This window comes from Dendropsophus ebraccatus, chromosome 15 (genome assembly GCF_027789765.1).
Source record: "Dendropsophus ebraccatus isolate aDenEbr1 chromosome 15, aDenEbr1.pat, whole genome shotgun sequence".
Lineage (NCBI taxonomy): Eukaryota > Metazoa > Chordata > Amphibia > Anura > Hylidae > Dendropsophus > Dendropsophus ebraccatus.
In genome coordinates, this window is record NC_091468.1 from 12,245,904 (window position 1) to 12,272,877 (window position 26,974).

The 26,974-nt window shown below is 40.0% G+C and overlaps 1 protein-coding gene across 1 annotated transcript in view; it reads right to left on the reverse strand.

Annotated features, from left to right (window-relative positions):
• PROX1 (prospero homeobox 1) overlaps positions 1-23,980 on the reverse strand; it is an 80,380-nt gene extending 56,400 nt beyond the window's left edge. The window contains exons 1-2 of the mRNA XM_069954738.1: positions 23,635-23,980; positions 16,432-18,215 (exon numbers count right to left, since the gene is read on the reverse strand). Coding sequence (XP_069810839.1) covers positions 16,432-18,148 — 1,717 coding nt within the window. The 5' untranslated portion in view covers positions 18,149-18,215; positions 23,635-23,980. The remainder of the gene's footprint in view (positions 1-16,431; positions 18,216-23,634) is intronic.
• Positions 23,981-26,974: the final 2,994 nt, after the last annotated feature.

The following is a 26,974-nucleotide window of genomic DNA, read 5'->3' on the forward strand; positions in this document are numbered from 1 at the left end:
TGGGGTGTGGCATTACAGCTCAGTCCCACTGAAGTGAATGGAGCTAAATAGTGATACCACATACAACCTAAAAACAGGGGTGGCGCTGTTCTTTCTAGAAAGTAGCCATGTTTTTCTAAGCCTGGAAACCCCTTAAAGGTTCACAAATATACCCAATACATAATGTGATATATTGATGGACGTCCTTGAAAACTTCCTCAGTGCAGAATAAAATATTGTTCTTCTGCCTACAGGCCTGGCGCTGTTTTCTAAGCTTGTTCTATGCAGTGTTATGTTTCCTTCCTTTCGAGCACTTTTGGTGTTTTTCTAACAGGGTTGCCAATAGAATCTAGCGCGACGCCTTCTTACGGCGCAAGGCGCTGTTTAGTAAATATTGTATAAGTGACCAATTGGTGAGCTTCCCTTTTAAGTGACTGCACTGAAAACCCAACTGTTCTTCCAAGAAAGCTCTGGCTGTTTCCAGGATACTTACACACGCACAATGAGTCATGATGGAATAGATTCAGTAAACATACAGCTGTACCGAACACGAGCTAAGCCCCATTCAAGGCCGGGAAAGAAAACGAGCACAAATAAATATTAAGGAGTTGGGGGGGGGGGGAGGTAAGTGTGCGAGATGTTCAAACAATCTCCAGCCCAGAAGTTCACGCAGCCTGCCTCGATTCTCGTAGCCTTAGCTTTGTGAAGACAGATGATATTCAATTCTATGTGCAATGCAAAATAGACAATAACTGCTGAAACTTGAGCCAGCTGCCAGGTGTAAAAAAAAAAAAAAGCAAAAGATGATAAATCCATAAATTAATGAAAGACATCTGCTCAGGAACATAAAAGATCAGAGAAACGGTGTACTGCAGCTGAACCTAAGGCAGTGTTCAAACAACCTGAGTCTTGTGTTGTGTGTTTACTAAGTACAATATAGCCTTAACTAAACAACAGCAACACAAAGGTGCATGGAAGACGCTGGGCGTGTGTGGCCGGAGAGGACACCGCCGGCAGAGAAGAGACAGATGCTTCTCCTTTATCTGGGAATACATTAAGGCTGGAGGATGTGATACGTGACTGTAAATATTAGCTGCTGTTATTATATATGCCCTCTCTGGGCAGGGTGGGGACCCTGATGTGCCAGGCTGGCCTCACATACCCGATGGCTGCGTTGGCCGCACATGTATGCAGAGATTAACCTGAATGTTGGGAGCTGAACGACAAAATCTGACAATGCGATTATTGATGAATTCTGTAACCCAAGAAAACATGGAGTTGTATAGACTATAAACTTGCATTGCATCTATAGGTGCTTTCCTAGCTAGAGTGATTTTCTAGATCTATGGGGGTCCAGTGATAAGTGCCAAAGGCTATGCATGGAGAAGCAGGGTGCATGTTCAAGCTTGTCTAGCGGTGTTTACCAGTCTACTTTGAAGGTGCTATCTGTTTGTAACCGGAATGCCCCGAGACAGGAACTGTCCAGAGCAGGAGAGGTTTTCTATGGGGATTCATAGAAAACCGAGACAGAGATCCTGTCTCGGCCAGAGATGTCAGCAGAGAGCACTGTGTCAGACTGAAAATAAAACAACATTTCCTGCAGGACATACAGCAGCTGGTAAGTATAGGAAGACTTAAGATTTTTTTAATAAAAGTAAATTACAAATCTATATAACTTTCTGACCCCAGTTGATTTGAAAGAAAAAGATTTTCGTTGGACAACCCCTTTAAGGCCTATGCAATGGACTGCCCCAAGGTTAGGCTTAGTACAGTGGATCTATCTGGCTGCTAAAATTGAACAGGATTCTTCATATAAGCATCAGATAAAGAATCTGATGCTCTAAATACTAAACTGCTTGATTTCTGTTTTTCACAGCCTCTGAAGATCAGAAAGAAAACCTGCAACATATACTGAATATATTGATCCTGTACTGACTTCCTCCCTATACAGTGGGTTTACAATAAGAGAATGCTCACAATTTCCATTGATTTGACATGTAAAATACCCAATGGCGCTGATCGGTGCACATTTGCTGCCATATCTACGCCTGGAATCCAAACTATAACTTCAGAGATGGATACGTTGTAGAATACACCTCAAACCTGCCATGGAACTTATCCTTAGGGTAGATCCACATGGATATCTCTATCCCTTGACTACTTGTCCTCTCCTGCATTACAAAGACAACTCACTAAATTGAACATTGTGTAATGCTTAATTTCTCCTGTGGTGGCGCTGCAGGGAAATGGAACATTTACTGCCAGTTTTAGATGACAGCTGACAGATGACAGGGGAATACTTTGTGAAATATCACCGGGATTGTCCAAATTCAATAAAAAATGCACCTCACCTGGTGTCTATTCTAACGCTAACATGAATTCAATTCAGTATTGATGCAGAAGCACTAGTGATATGTAACTGTGCTGAGACCAGGGTTTGAGCAGCCCTGCAGTTCCTGACACAGCCACTGGTGGCAGGAGTGAAACCATGATATATATATATATATATATATATATATATATATATATATATATATTTATATATAAATATATATATAGATAGATAGATAGATAGATAGATAGATAGATAGATAGATACAGGAAGAAGCCGCACATCCAAAGGTTCATGGAGCAGGTGCTGTACAGAGTCAGTCCCCTGGCTCGGGGATCCCCAAAAGTATGTAAAAATGTTCTGCAGCACACCAGCATACGTGTGAAAGGTGATTTATTCCAAAAAATACAAAGGAGTACAAAAGATGCGACGTTTCGACCTCCTCACGAGATCATTATCAAGCATGCTTGATAATGATCTCGTGAGGAGGTCGAAACGTCGCATCTTTTCTACTCCTTTGTATTTTTTGGAATAAATCACCTTTCACACGTATGCTGGTGTGCTGCAGAACATTTTTACATATATAGATAGATAGATAGATAGATAGATACTTAATTTACATTTCAATTAATAAAGTTAAAGTATAAAATACTAAAAATAAATAAATATATTTTAATTCACCAGAATAGCCCTTTAATGTAATCTACATGCTAATGATTTGGGAAGCTGTTACCGGCTAGATATCACAAATCAACAAAATAAAAAAAAATAAAAAAAATCTGAAGCCTTGCATCTTCACCGCAATCCAGCTTCCACATGTGAAGGGGTTAAAGGGAGCCTTCAGATGTCAGCCACACGTCTGTTTGTACATTGTTTGTACTAATGACATTGTGTGTTCTGTCCTTTGTGCCCACATTAGGGTTTGTTAATCTGCACCTGTACCGCCGCCCCCAGTTATGAATGCGCTGGATATCTTTGCAAATGAATATGTTTAATCAAATATTAAGTTTTATTCAAATGCAAAAAGATCCAGCAGCCAGCGGTGGCCCTCCTCTCACTGATTTCCTTGTCACGCATCTTTTTTGCATCTTAAGAAAAGCAGCTCCTGCCGAATCCTAGACATTTGCATTTACCAAACTGAAGCACAACTGAAGTAGTGTGATGTAGAAGGGACATCTGCACAGGTGAAAACACATCTCCCATTCAGATAAGAAAGCTGTCAGAGGATTGGCAAGGCTCCTGCCACACAGTGCTGTGCCGCTCATCTACAACACCCATTTGTATCAGGTGTTAGACAGATTCTCCTCGAACAAAACAGAAGGTTTCATGTAAATAGCGCTCACTTCCTAAAGTCCCGCTCACACAAGGCGAGGCGATCTGCAGACAGTCCTCAATATGCAATGTTCAATGATTACACCCAGCTTTGTATAGTTACAGCTTTAGGCCATGTTCACACACAGTCTTTTTTGCTTATTTAATGGCCACTATTTTTATTTAAAGTAAAAATTTTCAATCAACTGGTGTCAGTGAAAGGTATATAGATTTGTAATTTACTTCTATTCAAACATCTCCAGTCCTCCAGTACTTATCAGCTGCTGTATGTCGTAGACATAGACATAGATGAAAGGACATACAGCAGCTGATAAGCACTGGAAGATAGTACTTAAATTTTTTAATAAAGAGATTTTTTATTAGAAGTAAATTACAAATCTCTGGCACTTTCTGACACCAGTTGATTTGAAATAATTTTTTTTTTGCTGGAGTTGCCCCTTAAAATTACGCCTGTTGTTTTCGGTCTTCAATGATTTGCATTGAAGTCTATGAAAACAATGGCCATTAGTTTATTAATTCACGGGCCATTACTTAACAAACAACGGACGTTATTTTTTTTCACCTTCCTTATTCATATGAAATTGAATGGAACTTTAAAAATAGCCATACCCAAAAGGGTGTTAAATGCGGCCACCGCGAATCTAAACTTATGTATGTTATAATGTTATAATTGTAATAACGGCCGCCAAAGTAGGTTAAACAATGACCGTTATTTTGTGTATCCAATAATGGCTGTTAAAAATCGTTGTGTGAAAACGGCCTTAGGCCTCTTTCACATGTTCCGTACTTCTGACCCAGTAATTGAAATGCCCCAATCACATATCCGTATATGTTGCGTGGCCGCGATCCATGCCACAACAATAGTGGGCAGGTCCTAGTACGGATTACTATTGTCTAATGGGGAACCTTTGGCTCTCCAGCTGTTGCAAAACTACAATTCCCTGGACAGCCAAAGGACACATGCCTGGACAGCCAAAGCTTTAAAGGGGTACTCCAGCGGGGGGACACTTTTTTGCTGGGACCGGGGAGGAGGTGGCTGAGAGAAAAGACGTCCACTCACCTCCCTGGTTCCAGCGGCGGGTCCCGTATCGCGGCGCTCTGGTGCCAGGCCGCTTCCTGGTGTCTGACGCGAGCCCGTGACGTGGCGTCTCAGGTCCGCTCAGCCAGTCAGTGACAGCGGCGTAATCCGTTTAAAGTCCGCTCAGATCCCGCCTGTATCGTCTCGGGCCTGTGTCAGACACCAGGAAGCGGCCGGGAACCGGGGACCAGAGCACAGCGATGTGGGACCCGTCGCTGGAACCGGGGAGGTGAGTGGACGTCTTTTCCCTCAGCCACCTCCTCCCCGATTCCAGCAAAAAAAGTGCCCCCCCCCCCGCAGGAGTACCCCTTTAAAGCTTTGGCTGTCCAGGCATGTGTCCTTTGGCTGTCCAGGGAATTGTAGTTTTGCAACAGCTGGAGAGCCAAATTTCCCCATCCCTGGACTAATGAGTGGGTCAGTGGACTGTGGACGTGTGAACGCAGCCGTCCATAGGACTACGGGTCAGCGGCTACAGACATCTCTACAGAATGTGTGAACATAATAGAAATTCTGTAAGTAAATCTGCAGCAATATTCGCAGCTGAAAATTCCAAATGCAGATCTGCAATGGTTGGATCTGCAGCATTTCCACTGAAGCTGATCTGTGATTAGGCAATGTTCACACACTGTTATTTTGGCAGTATTAAATTTACCAAAAAAACCCACTCTATAATTTAAGGCTATATTCACACAACATTAGTTTTTTTTGTGTGTTTTTTTGGACAGCTGTCATTTTGAGGCATAAAATTACGGGCAGAAACGGTGTGAACATAGCCTGAAGTGGTTTTGTTCAATAACATGTACAGTTGGTTTTAAATTACGGCCATCTGTTCTGCTACGGCCGTCAGACCTCTTAAAAATACGGCTTTATTTTAAAAGTTTTTAATGCGTCAGAGTAAAACATTGTGTTTTTTTTTTTAACAAAACACTGGTCGTAAAAATTGAGCATATTTATTATTTTTTAATCCTGCGCTCAATTACGGCTGTTTTTCTATTCTGCATGTGAACTGATAGGCAATTCTCTATAGACTTCAATGGAGCACATTATTATATTGGAAACATCAGCATATTTCCGCCAAATAAAGGCTAGGTTCACACCATGTAAAAATGGCGGCCTACTTTCATAATAACAGCCGTCAATTTGCAAATGAATTTCATGTATTTCATTTTTACACAGTGTGAACTTTGCCTTACGGTCTAGTATTTTCATACTATTTTACTTTGTGTGGTAAGTACTGTATTTCTGTCATTATTTTGGTCAGAGTTTGTAGCCAGAGGCTATGTTCCCACTTTGGCAACATATCAGGCAAACATGGCCGTCTTGTTTAATAGACAGGCTCCAATAATGATCATTATTGGTGGCCGTCTATGTTATGAAACGGCCGCCTTCCCTGATATGTTTCCGAAGTGGGAACATAGCCTTAATCAGGAGTGGCACTGATAGCAAAAAAATGTTATGGAAAGATCTGCACAGTTTGGCTATGTACATGCAATGTCTTTTCTTGGCCATTTCGCAGCCGTCTTTTTTGACGGACATAATTTTGGTGCCAAAACATGGCCGCTTTATGCAAATGACTTTGGTTATTTGCACTAGATGGCCACACTTTGGCGCCAGACGACACCCTTGGCCCCCCCAAAAAAGCATGCGGACAAAAAAAGACGTTGTGTGAACATAGCCTCAATGTGTTTTCAACTCACTATTGGTTTTGGTTGAAAAAATACTGACCGAAATACTATGTGTGAACAGAAGTAAAACAGGAACATTTTCTAAATCCGCACCACAGGTAATTAGAAAAATCTAAAACATCTGCAGTATATAGACAATTTCTCACAAGAATTTTCTCAAGTGCTCTCTGTTGACATCTCTGGCCCGGGACAGGAACTGTCCAGAGCAGGAGAGGTTTTCTATGGGGGTTCATAGAAAACCATGACAGAGTTCCTGTCTCGGCCAGAGATGTCAGCAGAGAGCAGTGTGTCAGACTGGAAAGTATACACCACATCCTGCATGACATACAGCAGCTGATAAGTATGGGAAGGCCTGAGATTTTTTAATAGAAGTAAATTACAAATCTATATAACTTTCTGATATCAGTTGATTTGAAAAGAAAAGATTTTTGCTGGATAACCCCTTTAACACCTTAAGAATCATCTGTTGATCTCTGCTTGTTAATTGTCATTGTACAACTCCATTATACAAACTAACAGCTATTCATTTTCCCATGTTGACTAAGAGGTCTTGAGTTCCCCATTTGGAGGTGAATGCAAACCTAGAATATTAAGTCCCTTAAAGGGTTTTTCTGGTGAATAATTTATTTCTTACATTTCTTTCCTAAAAGTAGATAACTCTGTAATAAAACTTTATAAAAGAAAATGTAAAAATAAACAGTTTTTCAATTTATATATTGACTGGCAGCAGTGAAGGGCGGTATGGCCCCTCTGCTGCTACCAGTGGCTTTGATGGGAACTGCAGGGCTGCTGAAATTAGCTAGAATTATAGTAGAAATCTAAATCTAGTCCGGCTTGAAGTTGGTGTACAGTTTAGTGTGTGTCGCACAGACAGCCACAGAGTTAAAGTTTGTTAAAACTTTGCTGCATATTACTCTGGCACTTAGACTTAAAGGGTATTCCCATTTCAGAAAGTTATGCCATATCCATAAGATAAGGAATAACTAGTAGATCATCGGATCGCCAACAGATCCAGAGTACGCAGGAAAGTAGTACTGGAGTACATGAGTACTGGTGTATTACATGCACATTTGTGAGCCCTGGTCTGATCCCATTTCTGATGACATCTGTCAGTTTGGGTCATCAGAAACGGGGTCAGGCCGGGACCCCTGTACGTAATATGGATTCAGAATGCTCATGTGAAAGCGGTCTGAGATCAGGTATCCTTGTGCACATAGGGTATGTTCACACTGAGAAATAGGCGAGGAATTGAAGAGGAAAGTTTTCTGCTTGAAATTTCCTTTTCTTCAGCAGAAAGTGGAAAGTCAAAGCCCCCATGTCTTCTATGGGATTTCTCTAGGGTAATCTGCCCAAAGTGTTGACAGTGGATCTGTGGCAGAACATTCTGCATGTAAATTCCGCCATGTGAACAACAGAGAGGAAATCCCTTTAAATGCAATAGGACACTTTTCTTCACATATTTTACAGGTGGAATTTCAAGTGGAATACGTGTAACATTAAACGTGGATTCCGCTTGAAATACTTTGCTTATTCCACAGTGTGAACATACCCATAGAATACGTTCATGTTCAGTAATAACGGCCATTGTTTGCACTTATTTTTTACATTTCAGGAATATAGCCAGAGGCTGTAAGACTGCAAGTGCAGTTCCTATGGCTGTTATTACAGAGCTGCAAGTGCTTCGCGTACCCCCACAAACACGACAAGTGAGAGGACAAGCCAGAACTTTTTTCTCTGTATTTTATGTGAAGTAATTGAACAGAAACATTAGCGGGTCTATACACATATCACTGTGTCGGGGCACATGCAGTTATATAAATAGTCGGTTTTAGGATATGTGTAGAAGGCTGAAATTTTGCAATTTTTGAAGTCCATTTAACGTACAGGTTTTATGGAAGAAAAAAAAAAAAGGCGATGCAACTGTGTGCAATCCATTCGGATCCATTTTTCTATTGACTTCCATTATATGGGAAAAAAAAACAAAAAACTGGATGCCTTTTTTTTTAGCGTACACAAAAAAGTGGTTGACCATGTTTTTTTTGTACATTAAAAGTAACCCTTTAAGAATGGATACGTTGAACGGACTGCAAAACCGCAGTGTGAACCCGGCCTCAAACTTTACCATATTTCTTTCCCCACAGATAACTGAAAGGATGCAGCTAATAAATACTATATAAGATATGTACCACGATACGTGTATTCCCATACTGCCTCCCATCCTATTCCATCCTCACATGCAGCATATGTTTATTACTATACATACATGACTTTATTTTTAGAAGACTTCCCTTGTTTTTTATTTGTCATTTTGAACTGATTTTTCCGAGCAAGAAACTCGTCTGCATTATCTATTCCTCCTGCCAAGCTTATCCCCCACAATGCGGTGACGTGTGTGCCCTTCTCCCTCTGATATCACTATAATGGATCACACTCATCTGCAGGATTTAGGGCACATGCTTTTTTTTTTTTTTTAAAGGGACAGCAAGTGTTTTATAACAAGTATCCTTTAGTCCTTTAGGCTCCATATACTGTTAAATATTACATGCTACAATCACATACACAAAACAGATGTCATGTATAAAGACTTTCAATTACTTCAAAAACACTGGCCCATACTAAAAAGATGTTATAAGAACATAGCTTACTCTGGTTTCTGTACACGGCTAGGATCCCACTTTGGGAACACATCGGGGAAGACGGCCGTCTTGTAGCATGGATGGCCATCATGATCATTATTAGTGGCCGTCTTAACAAGAGAGCTGCATTTGCCTGATATGTTCCTGAAGTGGAAACATAGTCCAATACTGTAGGGGTATTTTCTAAGGGGTATGACGATACACGATAACCAACAATAAAAAAAAAGTCAGAAAAACAGCAATAAGACTTACCAATGTAGGGGAGGACAGCTGTGGCCGGGCATCTGGTTCAGACATCTGTAACACAAACATCACACCCCACACTAGAAATGGGACGGAAATACAGATCGGGCTTTGTCATTCTTTTGTACACTGTAATAATGCTTGAAGAAGTTACTGGCAGTCTGCATGCAGTCCTATGTAAAGCTGCAGATAAAGCATAATGACCGCACAATTTTTGGCACCTAATGACAAACTTATCTGAAAAAGAGTTCAGACTATTGCACTCAGACTCTTTATTACAGATGAATCAAAGATCTATAATCTCTCTTCTATTTACCTATACATATTTATAATCTATATTTCTCTTATCTAACTTCTCTTTTACCTATCTATTTATATCTATCTATCTATGGCCTATCTATATATCTATCTATCTCCTATCTATCTATCTATCTATCTATCTATCTATCTATCTATCTATCTATCATCTATCTATCTATCTATCTATCTGTCTGTCTATCTATCTATCTTCTATCTATCTATCTATCCTTCTATCTATCTATCTCCTATCTATCTATCTATCTATCTATCTATCTTCTATCTATCTAATTATCTATCTATCTATCTATCTCCTATCTATCTATCTCCTATCTATCTATCTATCTCCTATCTATCTATCTATCTATCTATCTATCTATCTATCTATCTCCTATCTATCTATCTATCTATCTATCTATCTATCTATCTATCTATCTATCTCCTATCTATCTATCTATCTCCTATCTATCTATCTATCTCCTATCTATCTATCTATCTATCTATCTATCTATTTCCTATCTATCTATCTATCTATCTAACTCTCTTTTACCTATTTATTTATCTATCAATCAACTATCTATCTATCTATCTCCTATCTATTATCTATCTATCTATCTATCTGTCTATTATCTATCTATCTATCTATCTATCTATCTATCTATCTATCTATCTATCTATCTAACTCAATCAACTATCTATCTATCTATCTATCTATCTATCTATCTATCTATCTATCTATCTATCTCCTATCTATCTATCTATCTATCTATCTATCTACCTATCTCCTATCTATCTATCTATCTATCTATCTATCTATCTATCTCCTATCTATCTATCTATCTATCTATCTATCTATCTATCTATCTATCTATCTATCAATCAACTATCTTCTGTCTATCGCCGATCTATCGATCTTTACTTCTGTTTATAATACTTTTATAAATATTACATTTAATTGGAAACCCTAAGAAACTAACAAAACAGTCTCTTATTGATCCGGCAATGCTGATCTGCGGTTGATGTTACATATAATACACTGACAGAGTTGAGGTAAGATAATGTACAGCGAGCCCTGGCTGAGTGGTAGACCCTCCGGCGCTCAGTGTGATCCGGACACGACTAATAATTACATCATCTAGGAGCCGGGGGTTTAAAAAGTTACAGCAATGATAACAGAGCGTGCTCCCTGCTGCAGCTGGTCTGGGACGGGGATCTGCATTCATTATGCTCTTCGGCAGGTGAATGAGCATTGATGCCTATGGCTGTGGTACAATGATATATACTACTTCCCCTAAGCGGGTCAGAGCAAATTTATAGCATACTCCAAAAGACTTCATCTAAAGTTGTAGCAGAGCACAGTGTGTAACTCTGCCCATCTTATTCTGACATCCATGATTCTTTACAACCTTCTGTATTATCTAAAGGCGATTTCCCCCAACCTGTACAGTCACAGGTCAGAGATCATTGTCTTAAAGTGGACCTGTCGTTTCAAAAGAGTTTTAGATTAACCCTTCGGACATTTGTCTTAGGGTCCTATTCCACAGGCCAATGGGGGCCCGATCATAAATGTAAACGAGTGTCGATATGCTAGATCAGCGCTCATTTACTGGGCCTATTCCACGGCCCGTTAATCGTTTAGCAAGGGCTGCAGGGACATTGTCACCGATGTCCTTGCAGCCCTTGTTTAAACATCATACTTTACCTATCCAGGCTGCAGGGCTTCTCCTGCGCCACTTCTCCCGGTCCCGCACACAGCAGCAGCTTCGGAGCGGCCTGTCTGAGCTGACAGACCGCTTAGCCAATCACTGGGCGCGGTGGTCCTGGCCAGTGATTGGCTGAGCGGTCTGTCAGCTAAGACAGGCCGCTCCGAAGCTGCTGCTGTGCGCGGGACCGGAAGAAGGGGCGCAGGAGAAGCCCTGCAGCCTGTATAGGTAAAGTATGATGTTTTTAAATCGCCGGTCGCCTGCCGCGCACCGATATTCTACGTAGCAATGTGCGGTCGGTGCCCAATGATTTTAGGTTTGCACCTAAATAAACAATCAGCCGATGGAACGATCATCAGCTGATCGTTGTCTCTATTCCATGGAGCGATAATCGGCTGAATCCGGACGATTATCGCTCCGTGGAATAGGCCCCTTAGTCCCTCTGTTGCTAGAGATGCACTGAGCCTAACAACAGCCAGTGATTTTAAGGGAGTGAGACACCTAGTAGCCAAGATTCTAGCTATGTTTTTCTAAGGAAAGGAGTCTTTTTTGATACATTAAGTGATTTACAAATATGTTACAGATCACATGGGGGAAAGTTATTGGAAACTACAGTAACCATTTAAAGGCTCATGCACATTGAAAGGGTTATCCAGGCTTAGAATAACATGGCTGCTTTCTTACTGGAACGACACCACTATTGTTCTCAGTTTGGCTGTGGGTTTTGCATGTGAATGGAGCTTAATTGTAATACCCCACACAACCTGAGGACAGGGGTGGTGCTGTTTTTGCACCTGAATCCTGAATAACCCCTTTAAGTTATAGCCTTCTATTAGGCCCTACTGTACCTTGGCCTACTCCTATTAGTTGGATTGTATACACAGCATTGTAGAATTTTTTCAAGGGAGATTTTTTCTTCTTCCCTAAAAACAAAAGGGCGTCAGGCTCTGCTGTGTACGTACGGCCTCACACAGCTCACTTCTCAGAAACTAAACAGCTCAATGGCAAACTCAATGGCTGAAAAATGCAAGAAGGATTTCTCATTGCCACCTGACTGGTATGGTATTGTGAACGCAGGCGGCATCATAACTAATCACTATAGTAACTAAGACAAATAGTAATTAAGTCATAAAGAAATTGGCTTCCCGTGCAAGAAAAAAAAATATATAAAACATCAATATCAATATTCGAGCTTGATGGAGATGTGCAAACCGGAAGCCTATGGGGAGCACAATGGCGGCTGTGCGGGCCACTGTTCGGGAGTCTTATACTGCTGAATTTAGTGTTTAATTGTGCTCGGTGGCTTTCTAAAATAATTTGCTTTGTGTACGTAAGGACAAAAGAGTTCTATGTAAAGCTCAACAGAGGTTAATCATGCATAGCAGGCAGCTGCACTGAGCCTGCACAGCAGACTTCTGGGTGTACCGGGGAACTTTATATAGTGGCAACAAATCACTACCTGAGAACACAAACAGGCCATGCTTTCCTTCTGTAATAATTAACCTTCCGAAGACGATGAGAGTCATCTTGACTCATACTTCCTCTATATCGGCGTAGGATTTTATGCTCCTTTTTGAGGAAAGCTGTTTGAGGCTGGCACGCGACCGTCGCCAGCCTACCTACTGAGAACAACTGCTCTACGCTTCCTTCTGTTATGGGGTTTATAAGATGTAATATTGAGGATGGATGACAGAGACGCTGACTAAATAGAAGCTAGAGAACACAGAGCAACTTCAGTGTGGGATCCAAGCCCCGAGGCGCTGGTATCTTCAGTGTATTGTCTCTCCATGGGCCTTATTGGCATCATAAACTGCAAATCATCCTCTCGGGATGCTATACTTTAGATTTCCAAATTTGTTCATGAGAATAGCCACAATGAAGATGGGAAAGTGGAAAACATTTGTGAAAAAAACGGCAACAACAATACATGCCCTGTCGCCATGAAGCCACCAGTCAGACGGTTGCTTTATTATTAAGTCTATGAGGGCTGATTAAATGCTAGACGCCATTGGCATACATATAGGGATGAGTGGGAAGAAACAAACCCTAAATACCTGGATCAGGCCCAAAATTCAGAGAGGGGTTTCTGCTTGCTCAGCTTTATTTAGTGACATCTGCAGCCTTAGGGCACATTCACATTTACACAAGGCAGTATGGGGGCAGATTTGTTGCAGACATTTCTGCCACTGCCCCATTGATGTGACTGAGGTTTGCAGAAACCAATGCAAATGTAAAAAATTCAGCAAAAAATCTGCTGCCATCTTGCAGTGTGCTAATGTGAGCCTTCTGTGCATCACTGCTTAGTCTTTACTTATACTTCCTATTGCTAGCATAAAAACTTGGAATACCCCTTTAAATATTAGAAAATTGTCATCTATGCAATTCTCATGACATGGTATCCATGCCCTAAGCTTTGAGGCAAAGAGTAATGTCTAAGTCTGGGTTCACACTGCGTGTTTGCAGTCTGTTTAATGTATACGTTTTATTTTATTTTTTTAAAAACGGATGCAAATTCGGATGTAATTGCGTGTGATCCGTTTTTTCCATTGACTTCTATTTAAAAAAAGGATCAAAACTTTTTTTTTTTAGCGTGCACAAAAACGTGGTTGACCACGTTTTAGTTGACTTTAAAAGTAACCATTTAAAAACTGGTACATTAAATGGACTGCAAAAACACAGTGTGAATCCAGCCTAAAGAAAGTAAATTAAGGGATTATATCTAATGCATATATATAAACCCAAAAAGTGCACACAGAGACGCAGACAGTTTTTAGCACATGCACCAAATGTTTTGCATATTTTCCCCATCTCTGACAGGTTCCAGTTTGGGGTTGTGGCCTAGTTTGTTGCAAATGTGCACATATCATTCTCTATGCCTGAATACAGACAAACTACTGCTGCCAATTCACACCAGTCCTACACTGAAGACTGAAAACACGACTTTCTGACACTGACATTCACGCAACTCTTTAGTCAATGAAAACCCTAAGGGGTCAATGCACACGCTCAGGTGCCTTGTGGTTTGCAGCAGGTCAGTTCCCAATAAGAAGTAATGGAAAGATTTTAATACAGTACTGGAACCAGCAACACCACCTGATCTCATTTCTTTTACTCTAATAACTTTTTTTTTTTTTTTTTATAAATTTGCTGCAGTTTGTTTTCAGTGCAAAACCAAAGATAAGTGTAGAGTTTATACCTACAGCTTCTTCATTTGCCAATATCAATAGAGAATGTACAAATAAGATGGCCATAATACCGTATCATTGAGCTTGTGGCTTACTCAAAGGGTCTATCCATTGACCAAGGAAACAAAAAGGAAGCCTAAAGACAGATGTATGGTATGTCAGCTGTACGAGATGCTATATATGACTTATAAACCAGATAATTGAGATCAGCATCATATATAGTTAACTCACACTCCCATATACAGAGGTAATACTAAAATGCATTTCTGATGAAGCTGGATTATCCAACAATCTGCCACGGAAAAGCACAAATTAGTCTAGGAAAATAATAATGGAACCTTCATTGCCGTCTTTTGCTAGTTGGGTCTTTACAATCGCTACAACCTCCTCCTCGCTCTATTCAATGACATGCCGCAACCATAGGTATGTAAGGTTATCATCAAAAATGAGGACATGAAATTCCTGACCGATACGAATCTCACCTCCAGCGTTATGGTTGTGAACAAAAAGTAAAATTCTGCCATTGTATAGAATATAATAGTGAAATATCAATTAAACGGTGTGAAGCATGTAAAGAGAATGAAACCCAAATGACTGATGGCGTGTTCCTATCTCTTATGAAAGCAGACAATGAAGACGGGGAGAAAACAACACTCCACATTCACTTTACAAATTAGTCAGTCATATATATTCTATGGGGGAAGTTATCATTCTCTGCACTGGCACAGAGTAGTAAACATTGTGCAGGTATCTGGCCATTTTTATTTAAAAAAAAAAAAAAAAATTCTTGCACAATTTTTTCTGGAATTTTGCAACTCAGAGCTGGTGCGAGAAATGATAAGCTCCCCCAGATGTTTTTATGGAAATACACCTAGACTAAAAGTCTATCTAATACTCATGTTTATAATGCACTGTGTATAGTCTCCATGCTATACATTTTGCTATACATTACATGGCTACTATACATTATGTCTATGGAAACATTAAGGCTATGTTCTTGAACAGTATTTTTGCTCAGTATTTTTCAACCAAAACCAGGAGTGGATTAAAAACACAGAAAGGCTATGTTCCCACTCTGTTGAAATTTAGTGGATTGGCGCCATTTAATGGCAAATGACGGCCATTATTTAAAAAAAACAACCGTTGTTTTAAAATAACGGACGTTATTTACCATTAAATGGTGCCAATCCACTAAATTTCAGCAGTGTGGGAACATAGCCTTTTTGTATTTTCAATTCACTCATTTTGGTTGAAAAATACTGAGAAAAAATACTGAGTGAAAATACTGTGTGGGAACATAGCCTAAAGGCTTGGTATAGCCTACAGTTTGGTATCTAAACCCTGTACTATCTCGATAATAATTATTGTCTCCCTTTTACACACTCCTGTTTTATTCTATAGGTCCCAAATCTTTCTATACTGCCTAGTGTCTGCCTATCACAATCTAACGTCTGGGTTGTCGAGGCATACTTGTCAGTCTGTTCTGACATTGGGCATGGAGGGACACAACTGCATTCTGGGCAACGTAACTGTTTGACACTCATCAAGTATTGTGCCTGGGCCCTTTTCCAATTAATGGGGCCCATGCATTATACTCATTGGGTGTTAGACTATTGCCATGGCAACCTGACAACCCGGTATGTTGTTGTGTCTCTATGCCATATCAGATTGGATGGAGGGTATGCCTGGATGTCCCTTTAAGTCTTTAAAATAGAATTTTTTGTTCTCTCTATAAAACATATGCATAAAAATTTACATATACATTCTTATGTACATTAAATTAGAAACTGTATATTTTAAATAAGTTAGACTCAAGCGAGCTTCAATACTCTATGGCTGTAGGATCAATGCTAAAAGGATATAAATGTACCGAATGGTCTATTAAAAGAAAAAAAAAAAAAAAAAAACAAGTCAAAATCTTTATAACCTTCTTATAAAACGCTTTAAAAAGGATATTGCACTTCCAGAGTAAGGTGAAATGTCAGACATATCTTGCATGTCTCCACACTCCGACTTGATGAAAGAGAGCGACAGCCCTTCCGTGGAGCTTGGTGGGTGGGCTGGAGAGCATGGGTGGTGATTCATATGGTGGGTTGACATCTTGGTCCTCAAACTGGTGGTTTCCCTAGTCAAGTCTAGGGATTCTGGGGATGACCTGTCTTTTGCTTGAAAGGCTGATGATGGGGCACCCAGTGGGTTCTGAAATGGGTATGCCATGAGAGGAAGAGGGAATGGGTGACGGAAAGAAGAGGATGAGAAGCTGGCAGCTGCTGAGAGAGGAGACTGATGTAGTGGATGGTGGCTACCGGGTGGAGGTCCAGGGGGAGGCTGGTCATTAGAATTTTTTCGTACAACTAAGGGCAGCGCTTCTGTTTGGTCTGCGGAACTAGGCATCGGAACACCACCAAATGTGTCCAAGGGGTTTGGAATGATGACGTCGCCAAAGCACTGGAGACGTGGGTTGGTGGTGTGGAAGTTATGGTTTTCTCCATTGATTGCAAATCGTGCCTGAGGAATCTGGAGGGGTGGGAAGACCTGAGGAAGTTGACGTATGGGTTTAGCAGAAAAGACCTTTACCACCGTGTCCACTACTTGGGACATGGCGGTATTCAGTTCTTGCTTTAGTGTTTCTGCCAGATGTTTGCCTTCTGGGTGGAAAATGCTATGTAAATGATCTTTGTCTTTAGGTCCCTCTCTTTTTTGTTGATTATCTGGTGCCATGTCATGCTCCCTGATAAGGGCTCGAGCACGGTCAATGAACTGCCCAGGATCTAAGTCAAACATTTCATTGTCGGACCTGCCCACAGAATCCCGGGCTCTCCCGTCTATCATTTCAGAGTGCATACTGTCTTCAGAAAGGTTGCCATCTTCATTATTCTCAGAATCAGTGCTATCATAGATCTGGTAGAACTTTTCCTGCAGCTGGCGCAGCTGTTTCTGCATGTCCTCCAGCTGCTGTTTCAGCTGTCTCCGCTCCTCTCGCTTCTGCTCTTTCCTAGCTGAAACCAGCTGCTGGAAACTTTGCTGCTGCTGCTGCGGCAATTTTTGCTTGCGCTTGTTCTCTCTATAGCTTTCTCGGGGACTTATGGACCGAGGGGCTCCATCTCTGTCATTTTCATTGCCCCTCATTGACACATTTGGGGAATGGCTCATACCTCTGATTATATTTTCAACCCGGGCACGCTTTGCTCTCAGGTGTTCATCACACAACCGATCTATTTCAAACTCTCTCATAGAAGGCCTGCCAAAAGGGGAAAGACACTCTTGGGGGCTGTCTCTTGAAGAGTTGCTGCACACATCCTCCTGATGTATCTCTGAGCCTGTGCTGGAGAGCCCACTGGCTTGGAAACTGGGCTCTGTGCCACCATTTTTGTTCATGTTGTTTTTCAACAGCTGGGAAATGATGGTTGCTCCTGGAAAAGGCATCATTGCATCTTCATAGGAGTTCGCCCTCTTTAGCAGCTTGCGGAGTACATTCGACTTTTCCCCATCTGCATGCTGCACCACTGAATACTCAACATCCTGGTCTCCACCTTGGGGATTCATGGCACTGAAAAATGATGCTCTTGCTTTAGCAAAAAATGCAGATGCTGTCCCTACAGTCCTTTTCACTCCAATGTCAACTCTTCTTCTCTTGGTCTGCCTGCTTAAGAGGGCTGCGCTGTCATGGTCAGGCATCACTGGACTGTTATTGTGCCATCTTCAAAAGCTTGTCAGCTGGGCACAGCTCGAGAATCCTGGGACCCTGGCCAACAGAACAAAAGGACTGATGAATCATTTTCTTTAAATTTCTCCAAATTTCCTGACCTCAATCCTGAATAAAATGCAAAATGCATAGGCTTTGGGATTTATGGCACATTACAATTATTGCAATTTATTATGCACTCTGCTTGAAATGAAACATTTTTAAATATTTCTGCCTCACTGGTTTAAGATGGATTAAGATTTAGAGAAAAAAAATACACAACATAAAAACTGCTTAGGCACCAGTAATATGATTCTTGTACACAAATGCTTAAAAGGATACTCATTTATCTGCTAAAGAAATAGTAGTTTAGAAGAATCCGCCCACGGACAACCAATTGATTACATTTAGATATTACAAAGGAAGATGGAGAAATAGATGTAAGCCTTTTAGTAAGATGGAAATAACTAGAGAGGCACGGCCCATTTCAATGGCCAGGGCACTAAGGATATTGTGTCTGTATGGAAGGATTTAGATATTTCATTTGCGTAAAAAGTATGTGGGCCATGTACGAGATACCGGTGCCTAAGCAATTTTTTTTTTTCTCACTGTAAACTTTTTGTGTAATCAATAAAATTACAAATTACTTTTAGGTTCTCACGTACTTCTACACTTAGTAAGGCATCAAAGTACCCAAAACACTGTCAAAATTGTATTCTTTCTCAGCTCCCAGTGTAATAAAGAACAGGTACACGATTACTCTACTTGCAAGCAGTGTTAAGAATTACTGCGAAGATAGCATCGCCCATTCACAGTTACGTATTAGCATTAGCGGATATTTCCTGTTGTTAATATAAAACCCCCTTTATAGCCTTCTAGACCTTGTGCATAGGTTTATGGGAAAGACTATTCCTCTCTCATTCTATAATTGTACTACAGATGCCAAGTGACATCATCTTTGTCCATCATTTTGATGAATTCCGCATAATTCCTAGAAAAATACATTCAGGACAATTAAATGGACACAGTGTGAGAAAGGAAGATGCTCTGATTTCTTCCAAAGAGTCATAGTTTCCCTGGGAATAAAGTTTAAGAAAGATAGCATGTAGTGCTAAGACCCAACATAGTAACTTGAGAGTGGTGAACGTGTGACGTTGCGCTAGCAGACATCCTTAGCTGTAGGTTCTCTTTCTCATTTTTTCCTTGGAGATAAAATTGTGTTTAGTAAAAAAAAAAATAATAATTAAGCAAATTTTTCATGGCGCATTTCTCTAATATTAAACTATGCATTTGTTTAACAGAGCACATCTTAGCAATTATAGGGTATATTGCCAAAGGCAGCCTGCAGACTTTTTGGAATTGGTCCCATCTCTTTCGGTTCACCTGTAAAAACATCTACGTGCTCCCTAGGACTGCATCTGTGGCTAGTTTTAAAGGATGACTATTCATGCAAATAAGCATAATTTAGGCATGACAAAACCATCAATATCAAGACAGTAGTCAGTGAGAGCCTACATTCTAAATTTGCTTCCAAATACAGGTTGAATTAAAGGGGCTTTTAACAACTGAACGGGATTTGCAGTGGCCCCAGTTTGTATACTGTACCAGCAGGGCCAGGATGTCAAACTGGACCAATGAATGGTAAAGTTAGATATTACCATTGAAGACAAAAATGTTGCCAAAAGAGAGTAAAAAAAAAAAAATCTCAGTAAAAGAGTTTTGGCTTCTCACTGTGGTGAAAGGCCTAAAGTTAAATCTGTAGAAGGTATACAGTGTGCAGTGCGTACAGTATATATGTGTATGAACTTTATATACCACAAAGTAACCTTTACTTGCTGTCCGTGATTGTATCCTGAAAAATTGTGCAAACTGTTACACTGCGTGATATGTGACCGGTCAGGACTGGTAATGCATATATACTATGTGTATATACTATGCATACATATATATATATATATATATATATATATATATATATATATATATATATTTACGTTTTTAACTCTACACTATATAGCTCATACAGTGGTAACACGCAACATTGGCATATGACCATGCTATTCAATCTGCTAAGACTAACCTAGGTTGGAAAAGAAAGATGAAAGCAATAATTAATAAAACTGTGTAAATGGGTGAGATGGTTTAACTGCTTGTTTTGTTCAGGTTTTGCAGCTGCGAGTCAGAGATAAATTGTACCTTTTAACCACTCGTCATTTGTCAGTGTCTCTTAAAATATGTTACATCTGTTATTAAGGAAACCTGTTAAAGTAAGAAGCCAAAATTCTTTATCCGGGTGGTCCAAATGATAAATTATTGCCTTGTTTGTTGATAGTTTAGGGTAAATGATTGTAATTTTTTGTAAATATTTTAAATCGTTATTACTATTAATATTGTTGTGTTTAAAGTGCTTATTATATCTTCTGGGATTATGTACATCATTGGATGTAAAGTTATCTGTTGTAATAATGCAAGCGACACAATAATAAAATACACTCACACTGATGTATGGCATGTTTTCTTTTTTTTAAAAATGGCCAAATTGTTTAGTATTTTTTATTTTTTTTTTAAAGCGTATACATCTCTTTTCAACCGCTGGAAAGTGCCATTTGTAAAGTTGCCGAAAAGTATTTGTAAACTTTGGTATTCTAAGCAAATTTTATGACAGCACAAGTCGTGCGATGGAAATTGGTTTTGCAAATTTAACAGGGGTTAAAATCATTTTTTCTTGCACTTTATTACAGTATACGTGGTGTGCTTGCGTCTGATAAGGTGGAATAGTTATGTATCAGACTCAACAGGTAATTTTGGAGCAATATTATGTAGACTACACACTGGATTTGTTCTATATACAAGTTTAAATAGTTAATACAGTATATATAATTTTTTTTTCTTATACTTCTTTATTGAATATTTTGTCAACTCATATAGGACACAGATGCCCATTTACAATTTGCGCCTTTAACTTAACATTGTTGTTTTTTTTTTTTTTATAATTTTTTGATTTTTAAATGAAAAAAATAGAAAATAAAAGTTTTTTTTTTCCTGCATAACAGCACAACTGTGGTGAACTCAGTGGTAAAGTATAGGACAAGACAGCTATAGGAATATTCAGCAAGACTGGGAAATAATTATGTCATATTTCAGGTTAGAAATTAACTCATATATATCATGTATACGGTATCTCTTTCCGTAAACCTAATGGTAAGGCAGGTTTACGCCATAACTTAGGTAGTAAGGCCAGGATAGCTGCTGGATCTTACAATACATTAGAGGTTCTCACACTTTCTTATGACGGGCATTCCTATGTGTGGGCAGAAGGGCACGGGAAAATACATCTTATTAGGTCACCGAGGGCAGAAAAGGACTACTTCCCTCAAACTTCGAACATCTTGCGTCATCTGGAACATAGAGCTGCCATAAAATGAAGTGTGTGCCTATTCTGTTTCATGATATTTTACACCTTTATATCTAAAGTTCCTCCATGGATGATTAATAAAAAGCAGAAGTATTAAATGTACAAAAGGACACAGAACTAAAAGGTGGAACTGACACAGATAAGCTGCTGCCATTCCAAGGATACAATATAGCAAACCTTTCCAGGGTAAAGTTACAAAAGAGCCAAAGCTACTCCTTAATATCAATGAATTCAGGGGCTCGGAGACACCATGTGTGGCTGATCCACATCAGGCAGCAGCATCTACACATGGTTATATTTATGGGTATATAAAGTAGGCACAAAAATAATGAAAACACTAAACACCAGTCAACTAGGACTACAAAATAAAGTACATGCTCTATTATATATTCCTGGGCACAAGCAGAACCGCACACATTTTGGGTGTAGCTTCTATGACAGCATCAATAATAATCTAAAATACAATATAAAAGGGAAAGTAAACAAAGTGTAAAAAGCAAAAGAGACGGTTCTTATGGACACGTTAACAGGGCATAGCGTCTCGTAAATGCATAAAATCGCCTTCAGTCAAGGTAAACTTTCAGCGACAAAGCTACTTTGCACCTGATGGCAGATCCCAAGGCAGAACATATGGTTTCACATTGGAAGGGTGCAATTGATAGAAAATAACATTTTCTTCCTATCAGTCTGACCATTAATAATGCAGCCTCGGTGCTTAGTATGCAAATACAGACTGACACAAAATATCTCACCAGCTCTAATTTGAAAGTCCCTGAAGTCCTTAGTTCTCCTTATCTCCTCACCATAAATTCATAAAGCACTCAACAATAATAGTTGCCTGGTAAGATTCTGCTGAACGAAAAGTTGCACCTGTCTCTCTTGACACAGCGCACCTGTCTTGTGTTGCCCATGCGCGTTTTGTTATGGTTTTACAATAGCTTTCCAGACAGAGAAGAGGGAAAGGAGGAGGAAAGGGGAAGAGGAAGGGGGGCTAAAAAAGGCAAAATAAATAAATAAAAAAAAAAAGAATAAAAATCTTTCAAAGCAAATTAGTTATCAGCTGCCTTGAAGTGAATTTCATCCTTGCTATGAAAACAACTAAAATAAGTAGAAAATAATGCAATATGTAGGATTAAGAGAACAGAGGGGGCGCACATGGGCACACACATGGGAGATGACAAGTGAATGTGGAGGAGCAGGGTGCATGCAGGCTAAACTTCCAAAAAGAACAGAGCTCTAGTATGAGTGGAGATTCAGCACTGAGCAGTTCCCTATTGAAGAGGCAGCATGTGCACTCTGGGACTGGAGAGCGTCTCCACAGCGGACCAAAGCAGCTTCTAACATATGCTGTTCTGCTACAGCATCCCTAGACAATGCCACACACGTGAAATCCATCCCTAAAACAAGCCAGAACTTTAAAGCAGCTCCTTACCCTACATGAAGTGCGGGGCTGCACCGAAACACAGGCCATCGGTTCCCCAGACATGGGAATCATCATCAGCAGCCATCCCCCAACATCATCCCCGCAACCAAACAACTCATAAAGTAGACTATAACAAGGATGGACAAGTGGATTATTTTACCCTTTTTTATACGCATATCACTTAATAAACTGCACCTACTATCTATAACAGTCACAAAGAAAACTCACAGCCTGATCTTCAGTCGTATTAACTTTTAACTTGGACAATAGGGGAAAAAAAAGGGAAGTCTAGTCTCCATCAATGCAAATAACAAGCAAATCAGCAAGGACTATAAAAGACCACTTTTGCACATAGAAAACATAAGAATTTAAATACACGTTATAAAAATGTTAAATATATGTACATAAATAAAATCTATAGGAGAAAAAGAACAAGGCATAGAAAGCGTAAAACAAGGCTAGTTAGCTTAAATGATAATAAAGAAGGCATGAATTTCACTTACTCCGGTCACCTCCCCTGATGAGTCAATTTCTGTAAAGTTCCCATTCGGAGAAATTATTCAAGAGAGTAAAATCCTTAAGGATCTAGTGGTCAGAAGTTATTCTGGGATAAGCCAGTGGCAGAAGGGTTATATACTTACTCAGTGAAAGCGAGGAAACTGATCCTGGGTGCCGGTGAAAAGCAAGGAGCCTGGGCTATCTGCTGATGAATAGTACAATTTGACAAGGGAGGGAGAATGTTTGTGTGTGTGTGTGTGTGTGTCTGAATGACTAAAGGACAGAGTGTATGAGTACGTATGTGTGTGTGTGTGTGTGTGTGTGAGTGTGTGTGCGCGCGTGTGTGTAAATCTGACAGAGAACAAACAGGAGGCTGAGTGTAGAGAAGCTGGGAGAGAGCGAGGAGAGATCTTTTGTGCTGCTCTCTCCTTTGGCTGGCTGTAATTGTATTAGTTCTGCAGGCACAGCTCAGCTGAGGCTCCGCGCTACAACAAGATTTACTTTAAGACACAGCTGGAGGAAACAGGAAGACTGGACGTCACATTCTGAGTGACGTAAGGGAGGGGGCGCACACCAATCAGGAGACAACTTCAGAAGCAAGGTGGGACAGTGAACTTGGAGAAGGAGAAAAAAAAAAAGGGGGAATTCAGATGGGGACAGAAGAGGAGGATGAGTCCAAGCCAAGCCTTGTTGTCGGCAGAAAGGATTGTTTTTAATAAATCACGCTTTTAGGATATCGCCGTATCAAGTAGCTAAAGAGAAAGAGTCGGCGATTTATAGGCGTCTTGATATCAAGGAAACTGCGATTTATAGACGTCTTGATATCAAGGCAAAGTTGTACGCTGGTGGAGAACAAACTTCATCAGGGGTCTGTGTGAATGCAACGTTGGTCTTTGTTGGGTTGCAAAAATCTAGACGATCCAATGAACTTCTATAGACCTTGTAATGCACCTTGTATGATCTCTTTGTATTATTACGATTGTATTGTATTTAGATGGGATAAGATGGGAGCGTAGTTTGTATCCGTGTATTAAGTCTTCACCTAACTCCACAAAAACTACAACTAAACATTGTGTAACCTCCGAATGTGGGTCCCACTGTATATAATCTATAGGAAAGGTGCGTGCTCAGTCCGAGAGGTTTAACTGGCAGATGTTATACACTAGATTATCTGGAACATTGAGGTCTGCAGTGAATAACATATTGTCATCTGTCTCCCTTATCTCGGTAGCAGTTAGGAAGGGTCATAGTTTTTTTCCCTTTATAACAAGTTGCACTTGTATGCGTCTCTCCGGACTTACTGGTGATACTGGGGGAGAAGTAAGGCAGTACTGGATACATAACAAGGCTTGTAAGGAACACTACGCTGTCGTCTCTCCAGCCGCTCATTGCCTAACCACAATTGACATCTCTCATTCTGCTTCACAGGACCCAGCAGACAGTGACTGCTCCTGATCTAGCAATTACGGCGTAATATCTGATATATTAAGTTACTGGAGGAATCTGAAGGAAAATCGTATAGAATGTTGCTGATATGTAGAATATGACAAGTGTCTTCTCTTGCAGCAGTGATACTGCCGTCTGGGGCTTTGAGTGAAAGAGGTTACACGGTAATCACAAGTCTGTGTTTCACGTCAGATATGTCAACACTTGGAAACGCGGCTGCCGCAGTTTATGGGGGGGTAAAGTCTATGAATAAATGGGATTACTCAAAGAATTATAATGTCACAACCGAGATAGTCTTAACATTCAGAATGGATGTTTTTAGCTGTCCTATAAAGCAAATAAAATCAGGGAGTAAAATTCGGCCTCCATAGAAAGCTGACTAGATGGGATACGGAGGGTTAAAAAAAATCTGCTTTTAGCATGTGGCTTGTGACGGGTTAAGTTCTGTGCTTAATATGTTGTTCTGATAATCCAAAGAAATTGTTTAAAACTAACAGTATCGGGTCAATGAGTGTGTAATACCCCTTGTCGGCCATGTAAGCTAAATGGGTTTGCATTGCTGTTTATATCTATTAGGCTGCTTTTATATAACATGAATATATATATATATATATATATATATATATATATATATATATATATATATATATATGTGCCTAAGTTCACATGTGGCAGAAAGCCACGGTGAATAGTCAGCAAAACAAGCTTGTGGATTCTGGTAGGAATTTTACCGTGGATTTAGCTCGGATTTTAACCCTGACCCGCTGGATAGGTCAACATCCACGCTAAACATTTGTAGCAGAGACTAGCCATCCGCATCACAGGTCAATATCCATGTAGTATAAGGGCAGAATTCTGAATCCACGGTAAAATGTGGACGATACAGTGTTAAAATGAACCACTTGGGTCCGTATATACATACGGTTCATATTTTAGTTCATCTTCCTATGTATAATAGTATTGTGAAGCATTACACAACCTCTAGGTCTAATAATCCTTGGCATTCCCCAAGTTCTGAATAAAATCAGCGAAGCTCACAGCGTCAATATGTGACTGAGAAAGGGAACAACTGATAATGATGTTACGTGTCTGAGACATGCATATTATTTGGCAAAGCTGCGGAACGACAAATAATATTTCCCGTGTAGTTATATACATTAATTCAGGAGTAGTAATGGCAGGGATTATTATCAGGGGAGGGCTGACAAATTGTTACATCCACATTACGCGTACAGTATAACGCAGCACTGTGTGTTCCGCTAATGCAGACGCTTGGACTGACAGGCCGGTGTCACCGACATCACAGGCTCCTGAAAGGGTTAATGCTTCCTGGTAAATACTGCAAATCTGTCACATGAGCCATTAACTCCTAAAGGTACGGAGATGTCTGGCTGTAATAAACATCATTACCCGGAGTGAAGTCCTCCATTTCACCTTACAAATTTCCCGCAACCTTCTGACCAGTATAACTATTTTCCTGAAGTCACTGTCTGATATCATTAAATGTGTTCACATCAGGGAATCAATGAGTCGTAGAGAGGAAACTTAGAGTTTCTTATATCTGGTGGTTACCTCAGTAGAACGTCTTTCCAGATCCTATAGCTGACACCGGTAGATGGCGGATTACTGAAGGAAAACACAAACAAGTGTTAGCGGCTATAATACTGATCTGTGCATACTAAAAAAACATGGAGGACGGACGTTGGGCAGGTTGTGTCTCTCAGATGAGTTGTCGCAGGTTCGGTGTCTCATCTCATCCAATCATTATGATGGGGGGGGGGGGGGTCAGGTGCTATAATAACAATGATAATAAGTTGTATTTATATAACACCAACAGATTCCGCAGCACTTTACTATTCACACCCTCTTAATAAAGTTGTAATCAATGGAAAAATGATAAAGGTAAAGACCATCAAACTGTAGAAAAAGAGACGATTACTGGAAAAAGTAAAGAGTAACTTCCAAATTATAATCTTCTATATCATCCTATTATTAAGGCCTCCTAGCTATATAGCAATATTACCAGAACCTAGTAGT